General features: G+C 40.7%; 1 protein-coding gene across 2 annotated transcripts in view; it reads left to right on the forward strand.

The window, feature by feature from the left end:
* The first annotated feature begins 824 nt into the window (after positions 1–824).
* Positions 825–20791, forward strand: part of FIGN (fidgetin, microtubule severing factor) — a 100022-nt gene continuing 80055 nt past the window's right edge. Inside the window, exon 1 of one of the 2 annotated variants that reach the window (XM_085227941.1) lies at positions 825–967. Coding sequence is in view for 1 of the 2 variants with exons in the window: in XM_085227939.1 (XP_085084065.1) it covers positions 1913–1937 (25 nt within the window). In the remaining variant the exon portion in view is untranslated. Of the gene's footprint in view, positions 968–1771; positions 1938–20791 lie in introns of those variants that run through there. The other variant, XM_085227939.1, reaches the window with a different exon arrangement.

Below are 20791 nucleotides of genomic sequence, written 5' to 3' on the forward strand. Positions count from 1 at the left end.
CTCCTCTGACGCGGGGGAGTCCCCGGCAGCTGCGTGCCGTGCCGTTGGCCGCCTGCCATCCCCCGCCGGGCCGGGGCCACGGCAGCGCGGGCCGAAGGAGGTGTGGCTGCCGGGGCCCCTCAGCCATTCCCGGCTATCGGCAACGTCTGGCCGCGGCCGCCCGCAGCCCAGCTCCCGCGGGCAGCTCTCTGGGCGAGGCGCGGGCACGGCGCAAGTACGCGCGGCGCTCGCTGCCGCCCGGGCCGGGCCCAGCCGGCGGGCGCCGGGTCACCTCGCCCCGGCCATTTTCTTCGGGCGGGAGGCGGCGGCCGCGGCCGGCGCGCCCCGACTCCGCGGCGTAGAGGGCGGGCGGCGAGGGGCTCAGCCGCGCAGGCCGAGTCCAGCCGCAACCCCGGAACCGGCCCGAGGCGGCCGAGCGGGGCGGGGCGGGTGGGCGACCTCCGCCGCCGGCTTGTGCACGCGTCCGCCTGCCCCGTGGCCACGGGCCGCCGCTAGGCCCCGGTCCTCCCCCGCGTCGCCGCCGCCGTGCCCGGAGCCAGCCCGACCGCCTGCACCGCCGCGGAAGCCCGCGGGCCCCGTCCCGCCGCCGCGGGGAGAGGGAGCGAGGCCGCCCCGCAGCCCTCCGCGGGAAGCGGCGGCCCCGGCGCGCAAAGCCGCGGAGCGCCCCCGCCCCCCGCGCCGCTCCCCCTTTGAAAACTGATCTTTGGCTCTTCGCGTGAAAGTGATTTGAATTTGGCTCGGCGGCGCTCTGCGCAGGCGTCCAGCTGCTGGCATGCTGGCTCCTTGCAAAGCAGCTGTTTTGGGTTTGAAATTCCAACATGGCAGAGGCTGCAGTCAGTCTTCCCTTCAAAAACTTGGAATGATTTCAAATCATAGGCACCTTCACTTAACTCGAGCCCCCATTCATCAGCAAACACACCGGATCGATGCCGCTCTAACCTATCGGGTGCTCGAACCAAATCTCCAGGTAAGAGATCTTTTTTTTTTCCTTTTTTTTTTTTTTTCCTTTTTTTTTTTTTTTTCCTTTTTTTTTTTTTCGGTCTTTCTCCCACCGTGTTAAATTTTATTTAGCCGTAAAGCTCTCCGAGACAGCCGTGTATTTTTAAGCGCCCGGCCGTGCCCGAAGTATTTTGTGTAATTCGCGGCCGCTGTTTGCTATGAACCGCTCCGCTCTGCTCTCCCGAGCGCAGTCTGGAAAGTCCAGCCCCACCGCCGCGGTGCATGGTTTCTCCTCCTTGATCATTGCCAACAATAGTAGGCAGATTAAGAGTTCGCGATTGCCAGCTCCCTCCCCACCTCCTCCTCCTTCTAATTGGATTTATTTTCAAGTTGCATTAAAAATAATAAAGTGTCGATAACGCGGGGCCGGACTTGGAGGCAACTAACTTCGGAGCAAATAAGAGCAAATGAGAACCTCGGCACACAAAAGTTGGGTTTAAATTGCCGTGCCTCGGCCGGGGGGGCACGGACGTGTCAGCGGAGCTGGTGCAGTAACATGTAAGCACATCGCCGCGGAGGGGGACAGCGTGGTGGGCGTATTGTTGGCTCGGAAGGGAGAGAAAGATGTATAATTTAATGGTATATACAATCCACTGATCCTATTACTATCCTCCCTGGAGCTCTTGTTAGTTTCAATGGGAGTGAGTGAAATTGACATGGACTTGCATTCCTGGTCATGTGCTTTTTTTCCCCCCTTTCTTTCTTCTCTTGTGATCTGAGATCCCCTTTTTGTTGATGTTGCTTTCCCACTTAATTATATGCATGTAGGTTAAATGAATACCTGACGAAAGGGCCCACGTTTCAAGGCAGTGACATTTGATAGCTGAGAGGAAAAGTGGCTTTAATGAAAAGCAACCTTTGGAATTCCTGCTTGTGAGAAATCCAATTCAGCTTTTTGTGCTGCCAGCAAGAAATGATCAGTAGCACCAGTGTTTATGGTACGTCCGTTTTGGGATCTACTTCCTTTGCATCTAAATAGCAAAGACCAATTTAAATGGCATGATATCGCACTGAGGACTCTGCATGCAAATATTGTGTCGTAAATACCTGATGTTTCATAGTATATTTTCCACTTGTGTGTGTATATAAAAACATTTTTTTTTTCTCTTGCTATCATTTGTTTATCATTTCTGCTTTGATTCTAGCATTAGTTTTGTCTATTGTATTGATCACAGTTGTAAAACCCAAAGTTGCATGTTGCTGGTAGTGCACTATACACACCACTGAACTCCAATGGTATGTAAATGAGCAAAACTCGGTGGTTGTTGAGGGGGAAACCGCGTAACTGTGAATGTGTGCACCTCTATGTATGTCTTCATGCATACATGTCTGAAATGCATCTTTTCCCTCTGCAGATTAATGGTTTTTGAGTCTTTCCTTGAATTCCAGCTGCTTTTCATCCTTTGACTTCCAGCTCAGTCATCCGCTGGAGGTTTTAATCAGGGTGGGGTGGGAGGGATGTTTTGCATGTAAACAAACAAAAATAGTGTTGTGGCTGAGCGCTTAATGCTGCTGGAGAAGTGGTATTCCATACCCACTTCCAAGTGCCTGGTTCCCACTGCTCTGCTCTCAATGTGCGGCAGCAGGCAGTAATTGAGTGCTGAAGCTGGCGTGGTGCTCGCGGCCGCGCTTCGGCCCCCCCGCTGCCCCCTCCTCAAAAAGTCAGATAAAATGGAGCGTGGGGAATCTCAGTGGGTCTCCCAGCGGTGCGGAGATGCACCTCTAGGTATGCAATTAAGGCTAAGGAGCTAACAACAGGAGCGACCGTTAGTCTGTTTTGTGCAACCAAAAAAGGGGGGTACGCTCACTTTTAATAGCGTGTGGGTGCGAAAAATAAGGCTGGAGAGAGACCCTGGGAGCGAGCGTGCGCGCGTGAGTGTGTGTGTTTGGGATAAGGGGGAGGTCTGGCGTGTGCGGCTGATGATCTCTCGTAATAACATATCTGAATGCAGGGAAGAGATTGAGAGAGCAGTTGCACAATGTACGCTCCTATTTTGGTGCTGTAGGTGACTATATTGCTAAACATATCCCGGGTGCTATACGACGGGAACGATCTGATTGCAGTGTGCATTTAGAACTTGTTGACTTTGAAGCGATCAATAAGGCGACTGTTTATTTTAGATGCACATAATTTGCCCTGAGAAATTTTTTAAGGAGGAAAGCGAGCGAGCGAGAGAGCGGAACATTTTTTTTTTTTTTTTTTTTTTTTTTCCTAGAGCTGTTGGAGCGAATGTGATTGCCAGATGGGAGATTTCCCTCTGTGATGTTAAAGCTGTAATATATATTCAGAGCAGATTGGACTGCTGCTTGTGATGAGGAGGATATTACATTTATAAATTTTAAATCGGGAATCGGACAGTATGCTGAGAGCTGAAATTGGATGGTGTGGACGGTTTGGACTGTTAAATGCGATTCCCAGATAATAATAATAATTATAGTAGCAGTAATATAGATGTGTGTAATAAACACGGTAGTATCAGGCAGCTGTATATACGCTATAACACTTAAGTATATATTTCCAGATAGGATTTTTCCCCTCTTCTCTTTGCATTCCCTACAGTGTTAGGGGTTGGAGGTGGCTGGGAGGGGGGTTTAAAAGCCCACTCTTGAGAGAAATCAAATGTGGTCAGACTCCTGCTCGAGGAAAAGTTTCGCTGCGAATCTCACTGGGGATGCGGCTCTGCCGGAGTTTTTGTTGTGCCATGTATGTGGCCTGACAGTGCCACAGTCCTGCAGGGCTGCCGAGTGGGAACTGGTCACACTCCAGCAGCTCTGCTGTTGCAAATTAAAAGTGTGTTGTGGTCAGGAAATGAAAGCTACAATGTCTCTTTTGAACAAGTCGTTTATCAAGAGAAACATCTATCAAGCAGTGGCTTGTCACATTGATCCTCTAAAAGTTAGGTCCGAAGTGGGAGCTGCTTTGATGTTTTTGATCTCAAATTTATAAAATTGGAAAAGCTGGAGAGAATAGGACCGATTTGCACATAAAAATGACTCAGCTCAAGGCGTGACAAAATCATCAAGTATCTGTGATACAGAGCTGGTAAACCAAGGAGGTATTGGATCTGCCGCCTGATTTTTATTTTCATGTTGAAACTTTACCTTTGCACTCACGCATCCGTGTTTGTGGTTTTAAAGATCCCGTGTCTATGCTTGTGCATTACTCCATGGTGGAGATTCCTTGCTCGGGAATACATCTGTTGCTTTCAAATTGAGCTTTTTTCCATTGTTGTTTTTGTGACGGTATTTATAACACTCAGTTTGAGGAGGCAATCTCAGATTTTCTTTCCTCTCATCCCAGTCTTGTTGCTCCTCGTGTATTTGTAATCTTGCTTTCACCTCTCCTCCCTGTGAAGCAAAGTTTCCTTTACTGCCAAAGTAATGTTTATTGCAGGAGTGGTACATCTGGAGACATCTGTTTGCACAGCTTAAACCACGCTAAGGGTCCTGTTAAGTGTGTCTTTCCCTCCTCATCCTCTTTTTGTTTCCATTTTTGACACGTGAACTGTACTTTCATTCTCACCAGAAGCAGCGGATTTCAAATTTAATATAAAGCAAGGATTCAAGGAAGAAAAAAAGCCAAAACAAAGTCTAAATTGCTCTTTTCCCTTCTCCGTGGTTATTTTCAATTGTTTAGCAACTTCTCTAAAAAGTTTTTCATTTTGTATGAAGTTTATGTTTGGATTATCAAGGATTACCTCTGGATGAATGAAAGGGGAAGCTTTTGTTGTTTGTGTGTGGGGGTTGTTGTTGTTGTTTGGGTTTTTTTTTTCTTTTTTTCTTTTTTCTTTTTTTTTTTACTAAGGGATGAAGGAAGTCTTTACAGCAGAATGATTTGACTCCTTTTCTTCAGTGTCATAAATGAGACTAATACTTATGGATACTTGTTAGAGACCCATTTGCAAATAGGCAGCAAGCAGCAGCGTGGTGGGAGTTGTGGTGAGTGTTATACTTGCTAATTAATCATGTTTGAAATGAAGGAATCATAGCATGGTAATAAAGGCTCATTGTTGTTTGATGTTTGTAACAGGATGTGACTCCTACATGAATGTAGTGGGTTTGGGGTTTTTGTTGTTGTTTCCCCCTTCATAATAAGATACTTTCTATACACAATCAAATGTTTTTTATTTACTGGAACATGTGTAAAAACATGCATGTCTGCTTCTCTTATTCTACCAGCATTTTAGAAACACGAAGATTGTTACTGATATCTTCATTGTAAGAATCATAGGAATAAATGACAGTTGGATGTCATTAACTGTTCTTTTATACTTACAACTTTTTATTTAGGCAGAGCAAAAACTGCGTGTGTTTTTTCCTCATTATAAAAATCCTACATCTGTTTTTCTGATAATTGATAAAATAGCTCTTCATGAGCTTTGGTGCCCTACCTGCTCACACATGTATAGTAAGGAACAGTTACTAAATATATATTCAGAATAGTTTGTATCCTAGCCCATTAAAAATTAAAGTGTAGAACATTTGGATATTGTTTTTGTTTCTTCATTTCTTATCAGATGTGTCATCTTCAGGCTTTATAGTTCATCTCTCAGTTAGTAATAGTACTGTATAGAATGGAGAGAGATTTGATAATGTTTCCCAGTGCAAAGCTTTAGTTTTAAAATTTAATTAATTAAGGCTATTCTGTGCTGCATGAACGAGGTTTGAAATCTGCTTTTGTTTAGATGCTCTTTTTAAAAATATAAATCCTTGAGGAAAATGATTTTGCACGGTTCCTGTCAATACGTTTGTTCAATGAATGCGTATAAGAAGGACTGAATATAATGACTGATCTTCCCGTAGTCTTAATCGTCAATTAATAGGCTTATCTGCCAGTTAGGAGTGGGTTTAGTGGTACAGAATCAGCATGAGATCTATGAATATGAAACATTTGTATGTTGTTTATAACAGACTGAGTTTTGAACTAGCATTCCCAGATCTAATAATAGAAATATTTGGCTCTTTGCCCTCAATCAATATATCCCTTAAGAGAACAAACTTCACATAATACTTTCATAAAGTGCGAGGTGTATTGATACCGAGTTGATAAATTTAATTACTGGGGTTTTACATTGATTCATTGATCTTACGATTGGAGGAAATTGTTCTGCAGACATTTCTGAAATGTTGAAGAATATTGCGTGTCAATAACACTTGATTAATTGATCAGTCAGCACTTCCCCCCACCCCCTCTCTGAGTCACTGATAAGAAAAAGCAAAAAATAACTATAAAAAGAAGTGAGGATAAACTAATTAGAGGTTCTCATTTGTTATTAACAGAGTCGATGAGAAGCAAAGCACCGTACCTGTGGAATAAAAATAACAGATCAACTCGGAAGTGGAATTGTGCATAGTGGGCTCAGTCCTTAGCTGGTGTAAAATGGTTTAGCTCAAAAAGCTACAGGGGTTTCCAGTTCCCAGGATCAGGCCCACTATAGCTTTTTTTGTGGCTTTTTTCTTTTTTTTTTTTTTTTTTTTTTTTTTTTTTTTTTTTTTAGCACTGTTCTTTGGCTTATTGGAGGCTGTTTAAAATCAGATATTATGGCTACCAAAATATATGGAATTTTAGATAAGCATCTGCTCCAAAATGAACAGTACAGCTATAGAAGTAATTTGAACAGCTGTAAATTCAGGATTGCGTATCCCCGATATTGTTGCAGAGTATTAAACTCTTGCTGCTAGAGATGCTATCCTCTAAGTGAAAACTTATCTTCCTGCTGGGAAGGATCACGTCAGGGAACTGCAGGCTGGGAAAGGGCCTGGAGTTGTGTTTTTTGTTGTTGTTGTTGGAAAAATAATAATAATTTTTTTCCCCCAATAAGCGGGAGTAGATATAAGGATACTTTTCAGGTGAAAATCCTTACTGGAACATTTGGCTCCATTTCCATGAGGCATGCGACCTTTTCACCTTACGTCAGTGATATTTTTATAGAGTGTGTGAGAAACACAAGCATTAAAAATCCCTGGGATATTTTTTTTGTTGTTTTTTAAAGAAAAAAAAGATCTCAGAACAGCATATATACATCTCCTTTAGTGAAACTGCTTTCCTTTAAAAGGCGCTAGCTAATGCAGAACAGAGAAAATCCACTGGCAGTGTGTTACTGGGGGTTCGACAAACACAATCTTATCCTTCAAGGAGCAGAGAGTCCCAGGCTGTAATGGAGGTCAGAGGAAATCTAAGGCTTTCAGTCCTTTAATAATTGTACCTGCCATCCCCCTGATCAGCATGTTAAGGAGAGCGTGTGGATGTGTATTATGTTTCTCAGAAGATAATTTGTATTTGCAGCCACCTGGTAAATACAAGCAGACTTTGCTATTATTGCTTCTAAATACCTGTTGATCTTGGTCTAACTGCGTGACAAGTGAGGGTAAAATGGAAAGAGAAATAGTTGGTCGGGCTCAGTTACCGGAGCACCTGAGAGGGAGCGGGGCTTTGGCAGGGCAGCGTGGGCAGGGGAGGGCGAGAACTGTGCGGAGCACTGCTGGCTGCCAGCACTCACGGGTGGCTGCGATGAGAGCGTGGGGTTCACGCTTCCATTTGGCTGAGTCACATTGCTGCGAGGTATCGCCACGCACAGTATGGGAATAGCAATATTGTGTGTCTGTTCCTCCCGTCAAACAGCTCATAATGCTGAGCTACCTGGTTCTTCATGTGAGCAATGTGCCTTGCTGCAACGGCTGCGGTATTTGCACAGTAGCAAGAGCCTTGCATTACTCTATGCAAATAAGGGAATAAAACTTTTTGTTCTTTATTTTTTCTGCATTTGGAAAAAAGTTTCATCTGTCTCCGTTATAATTAAAAATAATGCAACTGCAAATGACTGTTATGTCACTTGCTGCTTTTTTATTTTTTATAATGTGCTATTAAGTGTGTAGTCTAATGTGCCATGAAACATTGAAATAGCAATTACCAGTCATATTATTTAACTGTTATTGAGAAAATAGTTTTTCTGTTTCTTTCAAGTGTAGAACAGCTGTTGCCAGTGTATTTAGTTAAATTTCAAGTACCTTGAAAGTGAGAAAAATGCCGATATTATTTTGATACGATAGCAAACTTTGGTGATGAGAGTCCGTTTTTTTTCTTCAGGTTTGGAAATCACGTACTGCTTGGACTTTTCTTATCTGATTTTAACCCTTTCTCATTCTACTTTTAATGCATCATGCACTCTGTTAAAGTGAATGGTTTGTTTTCCATATGTGAATTGCTCAGCGCATGAAGATGTATGCCACAATTGATTTTGTGGGATATTTTTTGAATGTGCGTGTGTGTCATGCTGGTTATAGTTTGGTGATGATGAATTGCTTTCAGTAATCTGTATCTTATTTGCAATAAGAGCATACTGTTGTCAAACTTCATGATCTAAGATAGCTGTCTCACATCTAATTAAGCAGGGTCTGAATGAATGGTTCTCTGGCACAGGTCATAATTAAACTTTTTGTTTTTCATCTGCAGTTTGATAAAATACTTAACACTGATGCATGTTTCTGTAATTCCTGCTGATCGGAATGGAATCTGAAAATGAATATTGAGAGGAGATGGGAGAAGGGGCTGGAACTGGTGGATTATAGAGGTTTGTGCCGGGAGAGTATCTTTGTGCTCTCATTCAAGGTTGTTGGTTTTTCTGTTTTTTGTTGTTGTTGTTTTGTTTTTGTTTTTCCTGATTTATTTACGGCAACTGTTGCCTACCTTTTGATACGCTACAAATAACATCCCTGTTTTCCTCTGTAAGGTTTTTTTTTCCTTCTGTCTCTCCATTCTTGCATGCGAGCAATTAATACAGAGCTATAGGCAGCTTGAATTATCACTTAATAAAACTATGAGAACTGTGATGCCGTAAAGGTGTTCCTGTAGAGCACAGCAGATGTTAGTTACACTGTGTGTTTTTTCTGGAGACGTGGGGAGGGGAAGAGCCAACAATTACTTTGTATTTCTGAGTGACAGCAGAGGATGGACGAAAAGGATAAAGTTATATGCAGAAATGATGAATCTTTGGCAATAGTATCGATATTGACATTTAAAATATTATGAACTGATAGTTCTGCTGTGCAAGCTTCTGTGATCGCTGTGCTTTTAGATGAAAAGTAGCTATTTATATACCTTGCGGCTCAGCATGGTCATGTTGAATGTAGGAACTTACTCATCATAGATTCTGAGAAAGCACAGGTTAACGTCCACTGTCTTCTTTAGACCTATCTGATTACTTCAGCCTCCTGTGTTGACACAGAAAGAAACAGCTAGATTCTGCACTGGAAGAATGAGGTTTGCAAGCACTGACTGATATAAGGTATCCCATTGTGATACCTAAACCAAATTTAAAAAAATCAAGCATCCTTTTCAAGTGAAACTTGAGAAACACAGAAAGGAACAGCAAAGATGTATCTGAACACACTTGAAGGTGCGCTTTTACTTTCAAAAGAGATTTCTCCCATCACTCATGGGTAGCTCCACCATGAAAAGCGATATCAAAAGATCTCAGAAAAGTAACTATTCTTTTATGTCTTTGGGAACTGAGATGCTTACAAGATTGTTTCTGAGGAGGAAAAGAATTGATCCTATTTTCAGGCCCTTGTTGTTGGCATTTGTGCACCATATCGCTATCTACAGTATTGTAAAAATACATTCTTGGTAAATGAATACAATTCTGTTTCCTCTTGCAGCTCTAAAAGAATAGTGCTGTGTTGTTGCATGCAAACTCATTTTTAGGACCATATCACTCCTTTTCTGCACTCTCTACAGATTAGTTGCATTTAAAATACATAGGGAGTTTCATAAAACTTAATTGACAAACAATATACTGGATTAAAATAGGGAAATTCAAAATGAAAATAATATGAAAGTAAGCTTGGGTTAAAGTCACCTGTGACAATATGTAAACTGGATATCACCAGGCCATCAGAAAATTGCTGGTTTAAGCTAAGAAAACTGTTTTTATATAGAAGGAGAATGTAAATTTACTAGCTATTTAACTGAGTGCACGCTTAATTTACAAACTCTTATTTTTCAGCTTCCCATTGTTAAATCTGTAGCTTTATATTAACTACACGTGTGCTAGTGTTGTATTGAACATACCATAAATATCAGGCAGATATTCTGTTTTAAAGATAGTTATTTTTCATGTCCTTATAGAATTTCTGATAATTTTTATTTCTTAGTCTCTGCCTTTGATAAAAGCTGAAATAACTATTTTGGAAAGTGTTCATGCAGCAATTACCTTTTCTAATCATTGATTTTCATTTTGTTCTTTGACTTTCATTCATTTCATTTTATCCTTCTGTCCTTTGCAGGAATTCTTTATGCTGCAACACTGGTGCATTTTTCTGCTTTTGGTTTACAAACTTTAGTGCTAGCAATGATTTCACTGATGGCACAGTACTCAACTGAAAAATTGTATCTCTTTTCCAGGTTAACATTTGTGTTGGTAGAGCTGAAGCTCAAACTTGGTGAATGCCATGTAATGAGCAGTATGAAGCACTTCTTGTTATTTGACATGTAACTTTTGCCAACATAGCAGTCATATCAGTGGCACACTTTTGTGCCTGTGTGCAGTGTCTTTGTTGGGGCATGGGTAGCTAAGAAGTTTGAGAAGCCTTTTTTCTTTTTTTTTTTTTTTTAAAGATAGTTGAGGTAAAACATATTTGATTATGAGCTTGTAGAGACTGTGAGTAACTAGCACCTCTGTTAATGATGTTTTTAATGTTTTCACTAGTTATAAATGTTCAAAGAGTTATGACGTGATACATTATCCATATGATACAGAGTGCTGGACAACTGACACCAGAATTCACTTGAAGCAGCGATTTTTTCACCACTGACTAAGGAAAGACGTTTTGTTATTTCTTGAACAATTGACAAATGCACATATTTATTTTTCTCCAAAAATATCAGCAGCTTAGAGATAGTGGAATTCGTTGTCACTTACTACCAGCAGTAGCTTTTAGCCAAGGTTGCTGCACTTTCCAGTTTCAGAGCTGCCAGAACAGCTGCAGCTTGAGGCTCAAGTGGAGCATCAGGGAGCACTGCATCCCATTGCATCCCAGCAATTGCCATTCAGCTGCCACTTCTGGGTGTCGTCAAAGGCACTGTGTCCCTGCAGCTTGCACAAGTTGGAATATGCAGGTGTGCAACAAACCTTACAAACATTTTGAGGGGTATAAAGAATGTTCCCTAGAAAATGGTAGGCATTAGCTGCACACTGAATGCTACAGTCCTCTTTTGAGGTATCAGTGCTGTATAATAGAGTAAATAGGGCATTTATTTTTTCCTAGTGGTAGTAAGAAGACATTTAATATTCATCAAGACAAAAATACATGTGTTACGTAAAAGTGTAATGAGTGACTCATTCATGATTTTGGATGGAGAAAACTTTAAACTTAGTTCGTTAATGTGTAAATGTTCCAGTGGGCAAAATTCAGAGTAGATGCTGCTGCTCTAATTGCAAAAGCTCCCTTCCTTACCTTCTTCCTCCTCCTGATCCTCTTCTCCCTTCCCCCACCCCCCATGGCTTTTTTAAACAATTATGGGCATTGTGCTCCTTAATGGCGCATAGTTACTGTAAAGATAGATGTCCTCAAATAATGAGTTTCTAATAATAATCAGAGGGAGTTAGATTAAACTGGTTCTATATGGAAATCTTGCAGTGTGAAAAAGTACACCTAAAATCCTGAGATATATTTACAGGAGCTAAGCCTATTTACAGAGAAGTAACCCAATTTTATATCTGTGCATGTGTGTGGGAAGGGGAGCTGAGGGGATGTTTGTAAATACCTACAGTTTTGTCCACTAGAATAAAATTTCTTCCTTTTAGTACAAAATTCTGTTTTACTTTATAATAATAAAGGTGTTTTAAAATCAGAACATTCTAATCAGCTGCTGTGCTTATACTGAAAAGGCTGTGTCCCTTCAAATGACTTTTTGCTGTGCTCTTCCTTCTGTTGTTTCCTGCCATCCCCCACCCCCAAACTGTATTTTTATTTTACTTTGTTATTTTACTATTTTATTTTGTCCTGTGAGGTGTATTGCACTGGATTTGTTGATGTCTTCCTTGTCGAGAAGTTTTGAAGGGAAGTAAATGGACACACTGTGTGCAGTAGCAGATGATTGTTTCTTTAAGTAGTTGTCACTGTGCTGGCTAGGAGAAATCTTTTCCTTATCAGGTATAAGATCACCCAGGACGTGCAGTAAACAGAGTAAAACAGCTTAATGTTGGGTATAGAAATAGTAATGCCATTTAAATGGAAACAACCTCCCAGATCTCCCACGTACATTTTTGGGGTTTGGTGAACAAAAGCTTGCTTGTGAGCTCCTAGCTCCCCAGGGCCTCAATTTGCACTGCCATTACTGGAGCCTGGCCAGTACCAGGCCTTGCAGGCCCACGGGCGCTCTGCTCTGGGGATTTCAGCCGCCTGTGCCCCATCCCTGCTCGCTGACCCTGCTCCTCATGTCCTGCCCTGTAGGCACTTAGGGTTTGTCATCTCCAAATGTGGGGACGCAGGACCTGTGAGGGAGCAGTGCTGTTCTTGCTGACATCCCATCCCGTGCGCAGTTCCATCTCCTGACTCCATCAGGGCACCTTCATATCTGTTACGTCCTCCAGGGAGAGCTGAGCCATGCTCCTGCTTTTGGGCGATGGGGAGGTGAGTAATGCAGGCCTTCATGGCATCTGCTGGGAGCACAGTGGGGTTCCTTCCTGCTCTAGTAAGGTAGAGGTGTAAGGCAGTCTGATAAGCAGAAGGGAAACAACAAAAGGGAAAAAGACTTCCAAGCAAATCATTACAGCATATCTCAATGACTGTGCTCCACACTTAGATTTAATTAGAAGACAACTGCGCTGGAAAACTGGTCATTTTAGTCATAGTTAACGACTGGTTCTCTCCTACCCCAATCAGAACCGATTATATGCTGTGTTGTATAATGTAATTTCCACAAGAAAATTAAGTACGAACAGGCACGATAGTACTGTGTAGTTGCAATAATGAGGTTTGCATTAATGATGTTAATTTATCACATAACTATCCTTTTAGAGGTGAAAATAACTATTTTCCTCATGTTGTTTCTTTTTGCTCTGTATACCAACCAGTTTCAAATTGGCACGTTTCGTGCATAATTTAAGTGAAAGACTGTGACTGGATAGCTATTAATGTGTTCATTACGCAGTGAATAGACACTGGAAGGAGGGAAGCCTTGTATACCCATGTTTCTTACAGGATAACCGCTTTCAGGAGGAATTTCTTTTATGTTGTAATATAATTTACTAGTGTATGGTTTCTAAAGTGTCGTGGGTAGTTCAACACTGGACTCCTGGCAAGCAAGTTTGTTTCCTAGTTAGATGTAACAAGACTTACTTGCTGTCAGTAGTAAGATAATAAGGATAAAAGTCATGTGTGGTTTAAGAAGGAAAAAAAGCCATTCATTTGCATTTGTGCACCAAATGCCTCGTCATTGGGCTGTGTCTGTAAGTGCTCTGTGGGCTGTATTTCAACTAGTGTGTGATTGACTAGGTGAATCGGAGCTTTTTACCTACTGTCTAAGCAAAATTTGTCCCTGTTTTTACTCTGAGATGTTTTTGTCTTTAAAAAGATCCACACTGTATGGCTACACAGGTGAATGGTAAGAAAATTTATCACTGTTATTTGTAGGGTGTGGCTCCATGTTAGTCTGAATAACCCGAATCTGAACTGATGCTGGATATATATATTTTATATATTTTAATTCCAAAGCCCTACTGCAGGAATTGATATATCATCTTAAAATTTCAAATTTACATTTTATGCACTGTGCCAAAGCACCCATGAACTCATTAAGAAAAGACTTTTTTAATTATATCTTGTGTTTATGCATGTATTTATACTTGACAGGAATCCTTTAGAGATTTGGTTTGCTGTATTAATACTTACAGTTTTTTAGAGTACATAAAATATACTTAGAAAAAAATGAAAGGGGAAAGCACTGCTTACAGATCTTGTTCCACAAGTTTCCTCTGTATTTCACTATCAGCTGAGAAGTTCCTTCAGCAGACACCCAGCCCCTAGAGGGCAGGGCAGCAACCTCCTTGGCCAAGCCTCAACTGCACAGCCAACACCCAAAGGCTTAACACCTACAGGCAGAATTCCATTTTTTTTTGCATAATGAAATTTCTAAGTGTATTTCTCATACTTCCCAGAGTTTTGCTGACTTGCTTTCATTTCTTTCTTCTTTTCTTTTGTACTTGTGATTTTTTTTTTTTTTTTCCCAGCAACACTATTTATGAACATGAAGACTCCAATCCACTATGGTATGATAATAAGGTTCAGTTGGTTACAGTAAAGTAGATTTATACCTTTACGACATCCTGGTAATCTTTCTTTAGGTATGCACTGCTCTTTGCTGTAGAGAAGGCTACAGAAGCCAGCCCACAATATTCTAGACTTGCAAAACTTAGGTACTAAAACTTATACTAAAATCTAGATTATTACAGTGGCTTAGATTCAGTTCCATGACACTGTCTTATGAAATGCCATATGTCACATTTTTTGTTCTTGTGTGGACTACTGTTACCAACACTGATATTTATGTGATGTCAGACTTCTTCTTCAGTTCAAATGTTTGGCCATGATTCTCTCATCATTCAGTATATCACCATTAGAAATCAGAGGGCTTCCAGTAGTTTAGATGAATCTTATGCTTTGCTTTAGTTTTTCAGTAGTTGTACTGAAGTAGAACAAGAGAGCAACTACTCTTGGATTTGGTGCCATAAAGTAAGAAACCATCCACATTGCAATCCATAGTTTAATTCTGGTCTGAGAATAGGAATATTGTTCTATAGGGAAAAATTTATATGTAAAAAAAAAAAAAAAAAAAAAAAAAAAAAAAGTCGTTGCTTTAAGTGTCAGTAAAAAGTTTACAAGTTTTCCTAAAAGGGTGCTATTTACCTTGGGCACTTACTGCTTGAACATTTCTAAAAATTACTTTGCCAATCCAAACTGAAGTGTAGTTGGAGCACATACGCTTTAGGAGGAGAAAAGTATTTCCTGTTGATGACTGCACTGAGTCCTCCATGTAGTCATACAGATAAGAAGCAGGTTTGCCCAGAGTAACATGCTTAATTGCATGAAAGCAGCATTTTAACTAGGCGTTCACTGTTGACCCTTGAAGCCTAACTACATTGCTGGATTTCTGTACGTCTGAACAACAAATGGAAAAAATGTGAAAAAAAATCCAGCAAAAGATATGGAGACAGGTTTTGTTTACTTTGTAGGCATGTAATTGGGAGATTAGTGCTCAATTCCCACTTAATTTTCCAAACTTTTATTTTAAACTTATTTTAAAAGAAATAAGAAGCTGAATGCTGTAGGAAGTATATGGTGTCTGCTTTATAGGCAATCCTGAACCAAATTTTGTTGGAGAGTTTACCAAAATGCAGTCAGTGGTTGGATGGCTTATTTAGTGTGTTCCTAGATTGATACAACCCCATATGCAGTTTTCTATTACTTTAAAATCATACAGCTTTTGTTGGCATTTCATAGTTTATGGACATGAAGGAAAGAAATATTTACAAGATGAAGCACCATCTATGGAAGTCCCAGGTGCTATTTTTTTATAAATTGATCATCTGTGGTGAAAGCATAGTTACATTCCTGGAGAAATAACGGTGGTGCATTTTGTCCCTCCTATAGTCCCCTCTTCTTGAAGGGGCTGAGGCAGTTGCAGGTGTGTCCCTTCCACCTTGGCATACCCCCAAGCTGCAGTCGTTCTCTTGCTCGGTGTTGCATGCTGGAGGAGGGCAGTAAGCTGCCCAATATGCAGAAACCCTGGCACAGGGTGGGAGTGCAATCCCCGCAGGGCTGCGTGGCTGATCCCCTTACAAGCCCCATCCCCAGAAAAGTACTTGGAATAAGCTTTCACCATGATGGAAAAGGGGTGAAAATGCAGTTAGGATATCTGGTAAGTCTTAACCAAATTTTTTGATGCTGGAGTGGTTTAAGGGCAGAGACTGTCTCTGCTGTTATGCCTGTTGTCCTCCAGAAACCAGTACACAAGCCCTGCCTAATATATGTCTTTTACAGCTTGCTATGGCAGCCAAGGGACTCAGGCTATGTTAAGGAAGGGGGGAGGCCAGTCCAAGGGCCAGAGCATCTCTGTGATGCGGCTGTGGTCTCTCTGGGCTCTTGGCAGGATGATACAGCAATGCCCATCTCATGTACGGCTGTAGGCATAGCGTCTCAGATTGACAGAACAGGGACAACTGAATGTGCTGTGAATGTATCCGTACATTGTATAGGAATTTAAGCACTTATGTGAGGGAAATGATTCAAAATGAATTTTGCTGGGCAGTGTTAAGCATTGAGCAACTCAAATGTAAGCTGGAGGAATGGTCTTCAGTTTTGCTGCTGAAAGGGTACACGTTTGCTGGTGTCATGCCTTTGGTATGAATGGAGAAAGGGATGATTTTTGTCCTTGTGGAACATTGTAGCTCTTAAACATAGGATTGGGAGAAAAATAGCTAAGGACTTTTTTTTTCCTCTTTTTTTTTTTTTTTTTTTCTTCCACCTGAACAAATGAAAGTGAAAGCAAAGCCTTGGAGATCATTTTAGAATTCAGGCTCCAAATTTCTCTTTCAGCCATTCTTAATAGAAACAGTAAGTTATAAATCATCTAAGCAATTACCTGAACACTGAAGGAGCGAGGCCCAGCCTGGGCTTCAGCCCCAGATGTTTCTGGACTACAATAATGGCCCAGCCCAGATATTTACAGCTTAATTTCTGTTCATGTGCACTTGTCCATAAATGGTTCCTTTTCCATTTCCAGTTCAACAACTGAACCACTTATAGTAGAGAGTGATTTAAACTTGAATGATGGCAAAATGTGAACAGAGACAATTTACCGCTGGAAACTTTAAAATCCATTTCCAATATTTAAAATGTAAGTTAACTCTTGAACAGGGCACAAATTGATCAATAAATGCTCCCTTTTAAATGTCGTATGCTTTATAAAGTGAAAAAAAAAAAAACAACCAACTGATTTCAAACATGTTTGTTTATTTACTGCTTAGCTTTGTTCCAGTGGAGCCTTTTTTACCTCCTTTTAACACCAGTACCATCTAGCACTGCCTGTACAGAGAGGCAGAGTAGCTGAGCTCGCTCCTTTCCCCGCTTCTGTCCTCGCTGCTCCTCCCAACCAGCCCCATTACTTCAAACTAAACAAATTGAAAATAATGATTGGTAACCATCTGCTGTGCTGAAATTCCACGTACAGCAGTTAACTCCATTTTACAAAACAACTTCAATCTAGTGAATTGCAGTGCAGTTCTTGGTGGCAGCAGATAGCAACAAGCAGTCTGAGTTCCTCCAGACAAAGCAGTGTGGTGGGAGCATTCTGTGAAGCACTTGGTGGTGGTGGTGGAGGGGGGGAGGCTTTCACCTTCAGACAGTTGAGTGTAATGTGTTTGAAGCCAGCCTGTAACCACAGCCTAATTGTTTCATCTGATTAAAAAAAAAAGCCGGTCCATAAAGCTGCACTGATGAGCGATCGTACACGCGTGCGCCCTTTTCTTTGGTTTTCTGTTTCTGCAACTGCACTGTAATGTGAGCACTGGCATGTTTGGCTTTTGGTAGCTTTCGTGTGACTTACAGACTGCCCGGTGAAAACCTTGACTGCACAGCTGGTCACAGTGTTTTGAATGATTACTTGTGGAGTTTCTATCAAAGAAACTATTTTGTTGAAGCAGAACCATAACAAGGATGTGGTAAAGCACTTTGAATAGTGACGGACTGCCAAACAGCAGATACTCAAACAGCAGCAGGCTATGATGTCATATTTAAATTCCTCTCATTATCATCTGTGTTTTTTACCTTGGTTTCGGTTATTTGAGCTTAGGTTTTGATCATATATGAAGAAAGTTGCTTAAAATGGGCAGTATATTGAGTTCAAAGGACCCATACAGTTCATAAATTCTCCGGTGTCTACTGGATTTTTCATCAGGGAGGCTTCCAATAAAAATGATCTATTTTAGAAATAATATTGTTTAGTAGGTTGAAATGTGGTGTAATAAAATTAGACCTTCAGTCTTCTAAAGTTACTACTTAGATGGCACCCTTGGGATGGTAAAATGGCTGTATAAGCAGATGAATCAGACAGTTTCACTGATGGATACATTTGTCAGTCTCTGTTACAGATATAATATATTCTTATATCTGTAATCCTGACACTGTTACATCCAAATGAAATCAACATGAGGTTGTCATCTTTAAGCAAATATGTTAAGTGTTGTCTTTTGTGCTTTGGATTTGAAAGAAAGGGGCCCAAGGGAGCCAGCATCATGCAAATGGAACAAATCCCATTTCTTCTGAGCTGTGCTGTTTCCCCCTTCATGGCAGCTGGCTGTGTTATCTTTGTGTGTTTCTCTGAGTGCTGACAATTCTTTCAGTGATCTAAGTTAGGGCACATTAGAAAGTGGAAGCAGCTGTCTGTCGTTATACTGAGAGACGTGTTTGCTCTACTGCAAAGATGAAGGACCATGAATCCTTGACACACTCTCTCCCCCCTCCCCCTTTACTTTCCAACATGATCAACATTCAGACGCACAGATTGTCTGCTTGGACAGTTTTTTGTTCTGACTGACAGCATCTGGCATAGACAAATTTAAAAATACATAGCATGCCATGCTTGGAATTGGAACATCCCTTCTTTATTAATCTTCTCATTTAAACCATTCATTTACATTTCAAGAAAGGTTACAGCTTGATATGGTTGAAACATTTATCTTAAATGAATAACCTCCTAATGAAATACCTTGAATAAGCACCAAACAGTCAGTGTTCATTAAAAATTACACCTGATTAGTATGGCCTTGGAACTGGTGTGAGGACGTAAGATTTCCCCATTGTCTTGATCCATAAAGGAAAAAAAAAAAAATTTAGCGTGTGTGTGTAATTTTTTTCTGAAGCATGAAGCTAAATGAGAACTGTGTGTTTTCACTTGCAACCCTCCATCATTTTCAGGAGTACCACATTATAAAGCCCTAGCCTTTAAATTGCTATTTGTCTAATTAAATCTGATTTTGCTGGAACAATACATTTGAAGGAAATGCCTAAATAGTGTTTTGTTTTGTTTTATTCTGCTAAGGCATTTATGGTTTGAGGGACAAGATGCTCTATGATTTGATGTAATCTGAAATCCTACGTATATTTTTTTCTAACTGAGAAGTATTTGTGTGTTTGTGTACAGTACTTTACTAGTACAATAAAACTGAAATGGTGGACCACCCACTAAAATGTTTATGCATGCACGCATATGCACGCATACATCCCGTGCACTCTCATCTTCACGATCTAGGTTAGCTACACAGCCATGCTTGTCTAGCATTTATGTAAAAATAATATGAAAATTGGCCAGACCAGTCAGAATGTGGACTTGGAGTACAGGAAGGGAGGGAGAAAATCCTCCTCTGCTAGGCATTTCAGACGCTTTATTTCACTGTGGATTGCAGCTTTAGCTACTTGGAGTACAGAAGGGGAGGAAAAAAAAAAAAAAAAGCTTCCAGAAGGGAGGGGGGGAACCCCCAGTACTATAAAACAGAGTACTGTTCAAGTGCGTGGCAGTAAATATGTAAAACAAGTATCCTGGCTTATTTGGAGAGGAAAGAGATTCTGCAGCAGACAGGCTCAATTAACAATTGTAAGCAGGAGAGGACTTGTATTCCTTCGGTAAATGCAGCAGAGGTCATTTGCTTTAGGATAAATTCTGACAAATTTCAGATATAGACATAAAGGCTGGAATAAATATGACAAAAGACTTTCAGTTGCACATCAAGAATTTTGTATTTGGAATGGGCATTTACATTTTTATTCTCAGTGAATAGATTTCTTTTTTTTTTTTTTTTTTTTTCTTTAATCAGTGTTTTCCCAATTAATATATATACCAAATTAATTGACTGTGAAACAAGCGTTTTGGGACAATAGGAATTTTGATACATGCCTGACATATCATTTATGCTTTTTAGAAAATTCTCCTGGTAAACCTCACCTATTTTTCTGCAGGAGGCACTTAAGGCGGTAAGTTTTCAGCCCAGGTTTTAGAATGCCGGTAATCATAAGCTACGTGTAATCATAAAAGGGAAATCAAATTTGATTTTAAGCAAAGTCACTTTTTTTTTTTCCCTTCACAAACTGTTCCATTTCTGTGATAAACTTCTATTTTGATTTTTTTTAATGACTAGTTATAAAGGCTTGTACAGATATGCATCTGTAAGCAAACTGGGAATAGGTTAGAGAACACAATTCCCTGGTGTAAAAAGCAAGGTTTAGCAGTAATGCTTTTAATCTGGACTTGTAGAGGATTCGGGAGCATCCATAGATCTGCTTCAGTAATTACCATACCCCAAGTGGCACTGGAAGAGACATTTGCCTAAAAACTTGATGTCTTCATTACACTGTTTACATTTTAATTAGAAACATGAAAATTAGTGATTCATACGGACAACTATAGTTTAAGTGGGTTTGCTCACCATCCAATAAATCATAGAGGAAAGCAAAAAAGGAAAAGAGGAAAAAAAAAAGAAGGAAAAAAAAAAAAAGGTAATGCCCAACCTGCATCTACCAGCAGCAACCCCTCCCAAGCCCTGCAGTTGGAACAGTTTACTGGGAATTGTTCATGGGAATAAGGTGTTGGTACTGGAAGCTGGTTCTTGTTGTTTTTTTTATTTTATTAGAGCTGGTATTTCCATGCAAATTAGGACGTGTAATTTTAAAGATAAAGCTACACACTTGCTCACGGTATTACATGTAACCACATGAGGTGTGTTAGGCTGCACGCGTG

This window comes from Meleagris gallopavo, chromosome 7 (assembly GCF_905368555.1).
Source record: "Meleagris gallopavo chromosome 7, MGAL_WU_HG_1.1, whole genome shotgun sequence".
NCBI lineage: Eukaryota > Metazoa > Chordata > Aves > Galliformes > Phasianidae > Meleagris > Meleagris gallopavo.